The sequence below is a fragment of the Equus caballus genome, chromosome 28 (genome assembly GCF_041296265.1).
Source record: "Equus caballus isolate H_3958 breed thoroughbred chromosome 28, TB-T2T, whole genome shotgun sequence".
Taxonomy (NCBI): domain Eukaryota; kingdom Metazoa; phylum Chordata; class Mammalia; order Perissodactyla; family Equidae; genus Equus; species Equus caballus.
The window spans coordinates 20,173,347-20,185,938 of NC_091711.1; the positions used below are offsets into that span (position 1 = coordinate 20,173,347).

General features: G+C 36.8%; 1 protein-coding gene across 2 annotated transcripts in view; it reads right to left on the reverse strand.

The window, feature by feature from the left end:
* Positions 1-12,592, reverse strand: part of KITLG (KIT ligand) — an 85,644-nt gene that overhangs the window by 22,286 nt on the left and 50,766 nt on the right. For both annotated transcript variants that reach the window (XM_005606468.4, NM_001163962.2), the window contains exons 4-5: positions 2,607-2,777; positions 3-162 (exon numbers count right to left, since the gene is read on the reverse strand). In XM_005606468.4, coding sequence (XP_005606525.1) covers positions 3-162; positions 2,607-2,777 — 331 coding nt within the window. The remainder of the gene's footprint in view (positions 1-2; positions 163-2,606; positions 2,778-12,592) is intronic.

Sequence of the window (12,592 nt, forward strand, 5' to 3'; positions counted from 1 at the left end):
ACCTTTTTCAGGACTTAATGTTGAAGACACCACACATTCACTAGTTTTAGATACCACCATCTCCAAGTCCTTGAAGGCATCGATGGATCTATTAAAAATTCTAAAGAATTCTTCAGGAGTAAATAGCCTGGATTCTTGGCTCTTATATGATTTTTTTACATTCTAGAAGAAGAAAAAACAGGATTATATTTTTCAAATAATCTACAGATTTAACTGATGCCAAGGTAATAGACTATAAATATGTCCTTGAAAGATTCAAGTAAAACTAACACTTTTAGACAACTCTTTTAAAACACATCATTCAAATTGGCACTGCAGGATAGTGATCCCATCCAGTTCAGTCTGGGCTCAACTTCAGAGAAAAGGATTGGGGTAGCGGTGGGGGTGAGTTAGGTGACTATAACACCAAAACAACAAATTAGAGACACTGTTCTTTAGAGATGCTCATTAAAATCATTATTCCTCATTAAAAAACATACCCCTCCATAACACATGCTCCAAATAGCCAAAAATTAAGAAGTCTGATGATACTAAATATTGGCACAGATATGGAGCAAAGGGAACCCATACATTAGTGGAATCATGTAAACTGGCACATCTGATATAATCTAGTAAAGTTGGACATGTGCCCATCCTGTGACTCAGAAATTCCACTCCGAGGTAAAGACCCTAGTGAAGTTCTTGCACATATGACCAGGAGACATATAAGAACGTTCTTAGTAACAGTGTTTATAAACCCTTACATCAATCAATAAGAGAGTGGTTTAATACATAGTGGTATATTGAATCAATGGGAAACTCTATATGCGCTAAATTAATTACAGCTATATGCATCAAAGTGGATAAATCTTACATACGTAATGCTGAGTGAAAGAAGCAAGTCACAAAAGATTAAAAAGAGTATGATTAATTTCTATGAAGTCCCAAAAAAAGCAAATCAAAGCTATACTTTAGGAATTCATAAATGTATGATTCTCTGTAAAGAAAAGCAGGTAATAATAAAAGTTAACACGTATGTAGCACTTACTATGTATTCCTCTAAGTGCTTTATATATATTAACTCGATTTCCAAAACAATTGAGAAATACCACCTGGTATGAATCTCCTGGGTTCCAGCCAAAGTGCCAAGATCAGTAAATGCACATTCTTCAGCATTTGGAATATTCTTCCTGAGACCACCATTTACTGAACACCTAACTCATCTTTCAAGCAACAAAGTGTATATTTCCTTCATGACACCTTGTCTGACATACCCTACTTTTTGTGACCTTTTTGTCATTGTTGTTATGTCAAATTGGCTCCAACTCCCGGTGACCCCATGAATGAGTCATGTCCATAATGTCCTGTCCTCAACAGCCCTACTCAACTTCCATAGATCCATGCCTATGGCTTCCTTTATGGACTCAATCCATCTCAGAGTTGGTCTTCCTCTTTTCCTGCTGCCTTCTACTTTTCCCAGCATTACTGTCTTTTCCAAAGAATCCTGCCTTCCCATGATGTGCCCACAGTAGGAACTCTACTTCTTATCAATGCTATTAGCACACTGTTTGAACTAATATGATATAAAAGAGATGTCAACTGTAAGATGTCATTGATTGTAATATACTTTCTGATTCATAAATTAGAAAGTAAAACAATAGAAGTGATAAAATACACTGATTAGAGGTTATTATCATGATAAGAATTCTGAGATTGGAGAACACAAATGGGACTGATGTTGAGTCTTAAACGATAAGTGGAATTTGGATGGGGAGGGAATATTTGAGTATTACAGTACAGAATCATGTTTAAAACCTTGGGTTTAAACTTCTAGAAGGTCTCTAGGCTAAACCTCAGCTTGTGAACTCAGTGTCAAAGCAGGTCTCCTGAGACCTATTCTATTATGGACATGGTGTTATAAAAACAAAAATAAAAGTATTTATTAACATTTATTTTGCCAGACGTGGTGCTAAAGCACTCATCATGAATCATCTAATATCAACTCTATGAGATGGATCCTGTATTGTCCCTATTTTAGGCATAAAGACAGTGAGAACAGAGGGGTTAAGTTCACAAAGCTAAGTAGTGACAGAGTCAGGATTTGAACTCCAATACCACCTCCTAATCTCTAGGGGTGCACTGCTGGCTTCTTCAATATGCTTAGAACCCAAAGCACTGCCATGCCCATATTCTGAGGTTGGTGACAACTAATGACTTGGAGATGTTAAAATGCATTTCTTTGCTGTGACATGATTATCATGGATAGGAGCTCAAGTATAAGTGTTCATTATGGACAATTTTCCATTTAAAGGTAACTAAACATTTGTAATCTAATAGAAAGGTTATGAGAACTTCATCCAGTTATAAAATAAAGTCAGGCCTGTTTTTATGTTGAAGTGTGAATACATTTTATTTGAATATTGACAACATATAAGTCAATGTACATTTCAACACTATGATATAACTAGAAACACCTATTTTCTGTAGCCATCTTAAAAAATTTTTTTAAATTAAAAGTTTATGAATTAAAAATCACACTAATGAAGACCCCTTCACCACCACCACTACTCAGCACAGGTTTTAGAGAAGAGTAATAAAAAGCCCAATCCCCATGAATGCAAGCTTACCTCAGATGAGTGTTCTTCCATGCACTCCACAAGATCATCCACTATTTTCACAAGTTTGTCTATGATAGAATAATTACTCAAGCCTTCAGAAATATTTGAAAACTTCTCCAAGAGATCAGTCAAGCTGACTGACAAGTGTTGCACCATCTCGCTTATCCAACAATGACTAGGCTGCAAGAAATTGAAAGAAAAGTAGATAAAGCATCTATTTTAAGTACAGTAAACTCAGAGCACCCTTCAAAGCCATCAATGTTTCAGTCATTGAGTGCTGGACAAAGGATTTTCTTATATCAGAATAGGTCAGTTCTTGTGTTTTGCTTAAGTCAGATTTACAAATGCATAAAGATCAGAGGAAAGTGTTGATGGTAAAGATTTTGCTTTTCCATGGAAGTAAATTAAGGCAAGACAGATCCAATTCTTAGCCTTGACAAGGTTCAGATGTTAATGGAATTTAATTCTATTGAAGAATATTTATTGTTTACTCTGTTCTTAAACGAGCTTTAGGCATGGAGGGAATTACAAAAAATATTATGGGAGAGAGTCCTAGCCCTCGAAGAACTTCCAGTCTTTTGGTGAACTGAAATATGAAACAATGAATTAATAGCTTATTTTTCTAAAATGCTTGATAGATTTCAAGGCTTCTTCAAGGATGAATTTAATGTGGGTGTTAAAAAAAAAAAAACCTGGCAGGAATGTAGTCTGAGAGAGAAGCACTTTTGCCTTAGTGGCAGGACCACCTACATAATTTGTGGGGTCAAGGGCAAAATGAAAATGTAGTTATTGTTCAAAATACAATTGAGATGGTGACCACCATTTCAAGATGGTGACAGCAGAGTATTGAACCAAGCATGGGGCTCTGTCCAGGGAGCCAGTTCTGCCCACTGAGCTAGAAGCTCAAGCCTTGGAGTCCTTGGCATAACTGAGTTTAATTCAGCTGAGAGACTCCAGGCAAGCTACATAAATTCTCTGAACTTCACTTTGCCTGTCTACAGTTTGGGAATAATGGAACAAGATAGTTGTGAGGAGATAATATATATAATTTGAATGTAAGTTTCATGAGGGCAGAATCTTTATAAAATATTATTCCCTACAGTGACCCTTGTGCCTAGAACAGTGTCTGGCATATGGGAGTTGCTCAGAAACTATTTGCTGAACTAATGCATGAATAAATAAAAAGTGAATGAATGAGAAGTCTCTGTCAGGGGATCTATACTTTCTGTAAAGGGTTAGATAGCAAATATTTTAGGCTTTGTATGCCAAAAGGCAAAAATCAAGGATATTATGTAGGTATGTTTATATAAGAGAAAATAAATTTCCATAAAATTTTATTATAGAATTAAAAATGTAATAATAATTGAATATATATTCTTTTGCATAATAATGCATTTAATTTCTTTTGCAACACAGGTCTATCAACAAGAAGAATGAAATTCTTTATTTTGGGCCAATTTCACTTAGCTGGGATTCAAAGTCAGCATTCTCTATCATCAAGCAGATTCAAATGGTCATTTGTAAACACCAATCTCAGCTAGCTGGCCACACAAAATCAGACAGTGGACTGGATCTAGCCTATGGAGTATAGTTTGCTGACCCCTGCTATAAATGGCTGTGGATCAATAAAGGTTTAGATTATTAGGAAAAACTTCTCGGCATATTAGAAAGGATTTTAATTTTTTGAAGAAGAAGATTAACCTTGAGATAATATCTGCCACCAATCCTCTTTTTGCTGAGGAAGATTGGCCCTGAGCTAACATCCATGGCCATCTTCCTCTACTTTATATGTGGGACACCTGCCACAGCATGGCTTAATAAGGGGAATGTAGGTCCACACCGAGGATCCGAACCAGCAGCTTGGGCTGCTGAAGCAAAGCACGTGATCTTAACCACTACCCCACTGGGCCAGCCCCAGGATTTTAATATTTTTAAAATAAATATGACATTACTCAAAATACAATAGTTGGTCATAAGTTCACATACTTCATATATTTTAACATTATCTTTTATAAAGATCTTTAAAGTAAAGGCTCTGATTTATTTTTTTAACTCTGCTGAAGTGTTACAGTGAGAAAAATAAGACAATTATTAAGGATAACTCAAATTGACTTGGCTTATTAAGATACTAAATAATTTAATATAACTCCTATTGTAATAAATATCTTGTAATCATAGAGAGTAGCAGATGCTATGTAAAACAAATCAAACCACTAAACTTTCTCTACTTACCAAGAGAATATCTCTGTGGGGGAAGGTCAAGCAACTTATTTATTCTAAATTATACAAGTAGGCCATTTTATATTCATTTAAGAGAACAGTCTTAATTAATATAATATAGCCAAAAAAAGAAACTGGTTTATCTACAAATAGGTAAGCCCTAATTCCTGGAAGCATTAAATGGCATTCTAAACTTTTAGCATTGTTGGCTCTGACTTCAGATAAGTAGAATAAACAAGTCTCCAAATGGGAATTAGTTCAAATAGGTCATTTCATTTAACTCATCAACCAAGTTCTCAAAGACGGTGTGTTTCCAAAGTATGTTCAGAATGCATTCTTTGCTATGTCAAATCAACGCTTATCTCAAGCACATGCAAGTTCATATTTGTATCATTAACAAGTCTGTTGTCAAGCTGTCAGTCTCTCCTTTGCGGCTGAAATGCTCTCCAAGTTTCACTCCATTTAGGGAGGGTCAATTCCCTTTAGACAGTCAGCCCTATCAGCAAGAGGCAGATTTCCTAGAATATGGGATACAGCACATACTGGAAATATAGTTTGAATGGTATTTATATGGAACAGCCTTCATCAATTAGTTCATTCTGTTGTAATTGAGCAAATTCTTCTCGTCACAATTAGCCGCATACTAATGTATACAAACTGTCCTTGCTCCACTTTGTGAATATGCTTGCCTATTCTCTCGGATCTTCAGACATGTAGGAACCAAAATCAAATGCCCTTGTTTTGAACTAAGGTACTCCTTTTGTTTCTGTAGTCTTTGACTTAAATGAACAGGTTCCTTTTTTTTTTTTTTCTGTTTTGCTTTTTTATGGTTAAAGTAGAAAAGATGTGCTTATATGTTTCTTATTTTTAAACTGGGGAACTCTAGGGTGCTTAGTGCCACTTCTGTTTATCTCTCTCTTCAACTGAAGTCTATGTTTACATTCTTTAGTCAAGTTCTCATTTAGCCATAATTGTGCCCTCACCGCCACCCACCCTCTGTTTTCACATACCTCATCAACTGTCCAAGTAGTCAACTTTTTCTACAAAATTTTCAACGTAACCCTGTAATTTCTTACACAATCTAATTGTAGCCCAATAACTTCCCTTTTAAAGTTCTCAATTTGTTGATATGAACTTCTGGTCTACACTGCTGAAAAATATATTTCTAAAAGTCCTATAATTGTATTTCCTTCTTCACTTTTGCCATAATTTCTTTGGAAAAGACTGTATAATAAATTCAAAGTTCTATCTTTTCATTAATCTGTTTAAATAGTTATATTTTATGCTTTTATGTTTCTTGGATTTATTAAAGATAAAACTGAGGTAAACAAATAATATTAAATATCACCCAGTTTTGACTTGGCTGCCTGCACGAGAGGGAACCAGTTTTGACTAGAATATTAAACAGTTTTGCATTTTCTTTTTAATTAAATACAGTCAATGATTTGCAAAGAGAACAAAACACGTGAACTAAACATTTCATTTACGAGATGATAGGAGGTCGTTGTTTTTCAACTCTTCCAAGATTATGATTGGGAAATGGCTGATTAAGTGTTGTGACACTCAAAAATGTAATTTTTTCCTTTGCCTTAATAACAGGCTTTACCGTCACTATTTCTTATCTTTCAGAGACCATTTTAAACTTAAATAGATCTATATAAATATTAATTCACAACATTCATTAGAAGAATATAAAATATATTAAATATTCTCTATTTCACTAGTAGAAGAATGTGAAGCACTAGGAAAATTGACAAATTCACACAGGATATCAAAGAGGTGATGTAAAGAATAACTTTCACATTCCTGTAGTACATGTAATTCAATGTTTATTCACTACTATACATTCAAAAAGATATAAGTGGGCCTCCAGTATCTGTGAGTTCTGCAACCCTGGATTCAACTAACTACAGATTGAAAGGCCTATGATGGTTGCGTCTGTACTGAACATGCGCAGACTTTTTTTTCTTGTCATTCCCTAAACAATATAGTATAACAACTATTAACACAGTATTTACATTGCATTAGGTATTATAAGTAATCTAGACATGACAAAGTATATGAGAGGATGTGCACATACTACGCCATTTTACAGGAGGGACTTGAGCATCCATGGATCCTGCCTGGTACCCACAGGGCAGCTAGAAACAATTCCCCGTGGATAAGGAGGGATGACCGTATAGTTCTTGCTTTGAAAGGAAAAACTTGTCTGGATTTTCCTTAACTTCATACTCTCAATTTCTTTCTTTCTTTCCTGTTAGCTTCTTTCTTACATTCTCTGGGTTTATTACAGAAGCTTTAACTAAGACTACTGGAACAACATATGCTTTCTATTTCTATGTATTTATAACATGTATCATTCTAGAATGCTAACTGAATCAATGCTGCATCAATATCCTTGACGTACTAGCACGCCACTATCACTGAAGGTTTGGTTAAAAACTGTGAACTTCCTTAGAGATTTCAAAGTCCTATGAGCACCAAATTAGTGATTTAACTAAAGGACTAAATAAAAAATATAAAAACTAATATAATTAAAAGTATTCTAAACATAGCTAGAAACATGACTATTTCTGAAAACCAACAATGAAAATACCCATGCACATTCTAAGACTACTCATAAACTTAAAATAGATGATATGTGAATTTCACAAGATGTATGATATAACACTTCTGCAGTCTGAGAACTGGTAAATTTGAAACCCTGGCTGAAATAAATTGTCTGCTTTAAAAACATTCTGGGGACTTGCTAAGTCTGGCCTGCTTTCTCCTCTCCGCTCCCTGCTTCATTCAAGAAACTGTTCTGGTTTGTTAGCTGAAAGAATTTGACACATTATTCTGCATTTGTCTTAGATGCAGAGAGAATCTCTAAGAGCAGTCACCATAAGCTTTATGAATTTAGAAGGTAAAAGTGGACAAAAATCAAACATTTCTTCACGGAGGCACTTGGCATTGCTCTCCATCTGGTAGCTATTCATATAGAGACACCTGTGCGCTTCCTTAGGGCGCCTAAGGTAGGGATCTACCCTGTGAGGGAGTTGTTTACAAAGGAGCTCAGGTGAAACACCCATTGGAGATTCTGGGGGAGAGAAGCCCTGGCTCATAAACTCTGAGGCCTCTGAGGACTATTCACATGGATTATTCACCCAGCCTTGTAATGCAACTAATCTAATTACTAGCATGACCGCCCAGTTTGATTATTTTTGTTTCGTTTTATTTAGCATGCGTCAATCCTCGGTCTTGCCTTGCCGAATGCCCAGGGCACAAGGCATTCCTTTCTTGTGCTTCCAGCATTTACCTCCTGGCTGAGCAATCAAAAGAATCTAGAGCCATGCCATTAGAATCACAATAGTTTAGATATGGAAAGAATATTGAAGACTGTCTGGTCCAGTCTCACGAATTTCATACATGGGAGAGAGCAGTGAAGTGGTTTGTCCAAGGTCACACAACAAATTTAAACCAGAAACACAAGAAACCAAGACTCCCCCACACTGACCTAGTTCTTGCACCAGTGAGTACAGTCAAAGCACATGCAGCTGAAGTATTTTTTCTGCCAGGTTCACCATGACTCTTGTGGTCTCACATCTGGCCCAGGCACGCTGGTTCTCAGGCTCAATTAAGAGATTTCTTGGGAATGGAAATGACTCTTTCTGCCTCATTGCAATGAGTCCAGAGTTATAGTGATGAAAGCAAATTTCTCAGAGCAATCGTCACCACCAAAGAGCAAATGCCAATTGCCATTAGTGGACTCTCTTTACTTCCTTCTGGTTTTTACCATCAGGACTCGAATCAAACACCCCTGCCACTCTCAAACATTCCACGGCAGGCAAATGTACAACATTCCTATAAAAGTACTTTGCAAAATAGTGTGTGCTCACATTACTAGTATAGTCTCCAAAGCTTAACTCCTTGTTGGATGAGCTGGGTTTTCTCATGATTTATTTTAGTCCTTTCCCTAAACAATTAATTTGGGTCTTTGGTGTCCACTTTAGGCATCTAACTTTGCATTTTCTTGTTTGTGTTAAAGTGATGTAGAAACCTCAATCTGATTAAGATGGTAATCAGCCCAAACACTGTAAATATGTGTTCTTTCCCAGGGCCTATAAATGGCCCCTGAGCCAGACACAAAATAGCAGAGTGATGGAGGAACAGTGTGGGGAGATGAGGGTAGCAAAGATGAACCAGAGGCTCAGTTTCCACTCCCAGCTCTGTCAACATGCATTGTGATTTTAGGCAAGTCACCTAATCTATTCACAGTCTCCGTTTCTCTATCCTCAAAATAAAGTGGTCTGTCCAATCTGTGCTAGCCAACATGGGGGCCATTAGCCACCTGTGGCTACTTATCCTTCAAAAGGTGGCTAGTGTGACTGAGGCACTAAAATTTTAATTTTAATTAACTTTAACTTGGTTAAATTTAAAAATCAATACTTAACTTGGTGACTGGAAAACTTCTAAGTGTATTTGGAAAAGCTTAGGTATGAAAATCTGCATTTTCAATAGTCAATTTTATGAAAACCGAATATGGAGTAAATATTTCCAATGAAAATTTACCATCCAAACTGGAATGTGGTGTAGGTATGAAATACACCGTGGATTTTGATATGAAAAATAAGGTAGAATATTCCAATCATAACTTTATATTGATTATAAAGTGAAATGATATTTTGGATATATTGGACTAAATAAAATTAATTTAACTTAACCTGTTCCTTTTTACTTATTTTTTTGTGGCTACTGGACATTTTTTAAGATTACACATGTGGCTTCCATTATATTTCTATCAGACAGTAATGGTCTAGATCTTCTGAACAGTGTCTTAATATATTCACTTAATTATTAAGATAGGCCCTGTAGTTTCAGTACACAAAATGATAGTATTTAAAGTTATATTTTAATCATTTAACATTTTATATTCACTCCTTTCAAATAAATACTTTCTTATTATATGGGAGGTAGAAATAAGATAAGCACAACGTCTATCTGGCTGACTTCTATTTCTACAGGAAGTACCCCAAATCATAGGGGTCAACCCTCAGGATCCATACTTACAACTGGTGAACTTGCCCTGTGGCCACAGCTGATTGGACAATGGTAGACCCCTGAGCCAGACAGGCCAATCAGAAAGTCCCTCCTCAAAATTGGTAGTGGTGATAGGAACTGACAATCAGTCTCTGAGGAGGGTCTAAACTATAATATGTAAATTTGGAAGCTCTGAGGCAGTTAACATTCCACCAGGTGACTGGAAAAGAGGAGAAAAATTCTGTGCAGATAGAACAGAATGAGGCAGAGATTCAGAGATGGGGAAAGGAAAAGCCAGCATCTTCCCAGTCCTGGTTGGAGTCCCTTCATGAGGGCTGGCCGCATCCTTGCCCTTGACTGGAATGCTGTTCTTAGATATCCTTATAATAATGGGACTTTTATTTGTTTGTTTGTTAAGCTTGAGTTCATTACTGTTAGTGAGATGCAATGTCTTGTGGTTAAACAAACAAGATGGGCTCCTTCGAGGTTTGGAAATTAGACCTTTTTTGCCAATAGTTAAACGTTTACTGGTAAGTAGTTTTTGAGTAGCTACTACCTGCTCGAACGGTGAGGAAATACAAAAGAGTGAAAGATTTGATCCTTAATCTTTAGATAAATAAAATACAATACAGAGAGAAAACATAACAACAAAATAATGATGAACTCTGACAATTACTGAATGTATACTGTAACTTGGACTTTCCATATTTTAATTATTTCTCACAAAAATACTTTGAGACAAATACATAACACACACAATTTTAAACAGCTACGTAAGCAATATCAGGTACCCAAAACGAATACTTTCGGGATAAAGTCTATAGAAATTCAGAGATAATGATAAAGGTAAGGCCCACAGGACAGATACCATGTCAGTGTTGCTGACCACTGCGTCCCTAGCGCCAAACAAAAACACAGGGTAGGGGTGATGTCAATTTTTACTGGCCAAACGATACAGGGAAGAGAGAGCATGGTCTGAAACAGTAGAAAACGGCCTTGTGAGAAAGAGGGATCTTAGGCTGACCTTGGAGGAGATGATCACTAAGATGTTTTCAGTCGCAAGATATTTCATGATTCTGTGGGTAGAATTTGGATGAGTGGACAGGAGAGGAAAGGGCATGCCTGGCAAAGAGAAGTAGCACTAAGCAAAGGCTTGGAGTTGAGAATAAGCACGATGATGTGAGGAGGCAGAGATGCATTTGGCTGGGGTGGCGAGTTGTGTTGGGGAATAATGGGTATTAAGATGAGGTGGTTAGGGTGGGGCAAGATTCTTGAGAGTCATGAACATCAGATTCAGGAATTGGCTTGCAGCCTTCAGTCATCAGGAACAATGAGAAAGTTATGAGTATGGAAATGACTCAAAAGGAGTGTAACAGAAGGCTCAAGGAAACCATGATTCCTCAAAATTGCATAACACTCTTACACCTTTTCTCTCCCGTCCACTCATCCAAATTCTACCCACAGAATCCTGCAATATCTTGTGGCTAAAAGCATCTTAGTAGTTATCTCCTCCAGGGTCAGCGTAAGATCCCTCTTTCTCACAAGGCCATTTTCTACTGTTCTATTTTTTATAAAATGCACTTGTATCCAAGAGAACATAAGAACGTAGAGGTGCAGATATTGTGTGAGGAGACCCAGGAATTCACCTCATCAGAATAATCTTGTGGATTCTCAGGGAAATTACAAGTGAAAAATATGTTGGAAAACTTTTCTCCTTCTCTGCTTTCACTCCTTTTCCTTCACTTTCTCTCAGCAGATAATTCCTTAAGTGCCTATCCTCCATTAGGCACTGAGGATATGACAGAGCAAAAATATACAATTCCTGTGCTCATGAAGTTTACAAATAAATGGGAGATTATTAAATAATCCCACAAATAGTGAAAAACTGCTACACTGAGGAGTGCTATGAAAAGAGTTTCTAATAGGAGAATTTGGCTTCACCAAGGAGGAGCGAGAAGGCTTCCTTAAAGAAATGAAATTGGAACTCAAAGAGTTAGGAGTTCCCTAAACAAAAGGACCCACCAGGACTTCAGGTAAGAGAAAGCCAGGTGCAGAGGAAGAGCGGCAAGAGGAGGAGGGGCTGAAAAAGGATTTGGAAAGGTGCCAGGTCACAAGAGCCTTGGGGGACCTTGTTTAAGGAGTGCCTGTTTCCTAAGATCAACAAGCAGCCATTCAAAGAATATGAAGGAGGGGTGAAAGAGCAGGTGTATTTAATTTTTTTTAAAAAATCACTCTGCCTACTCAAGAAGAATCAAAACCTCAAATGATAAATCCTGGGATGGCAAGGGAGATGGGAAAAGCCCAGAAGCAGCAGGGCCAGGCAAAAAAGAGGAGAATACCTGAGTAAAGAAATTGTACATACCCCAGGAAGGCAGCTACAGAGAGAAGACGGCTGGGGAGCTTATGGTTAGAGTGACATTACATATAGCCAAAACTTCCATGTTTGAACTTGCCCTTAAAAAACAACTGAATTAAAACTGACATGACAGTAAAGACTGGTTCAGGTAAGAATCATCAATATATGCTAAATCTATAGGAGAAAATTTGATGAGGAGCTAGATGTTTATATGGTCTTAAAGATTGCTTATTAATTGATTATTAGTTGCTAGTGAGTAAATACACAGAAATTGTGGAACTTCATAACTAGGTGATCAAAACAAATAGCACCATGAGGGGAAGATAGACTTTGTGTGTCTCTGGATGGGATAATGTGAGGACACATCATCACTTATGTAATACCTTGGCTTGGAATGCAT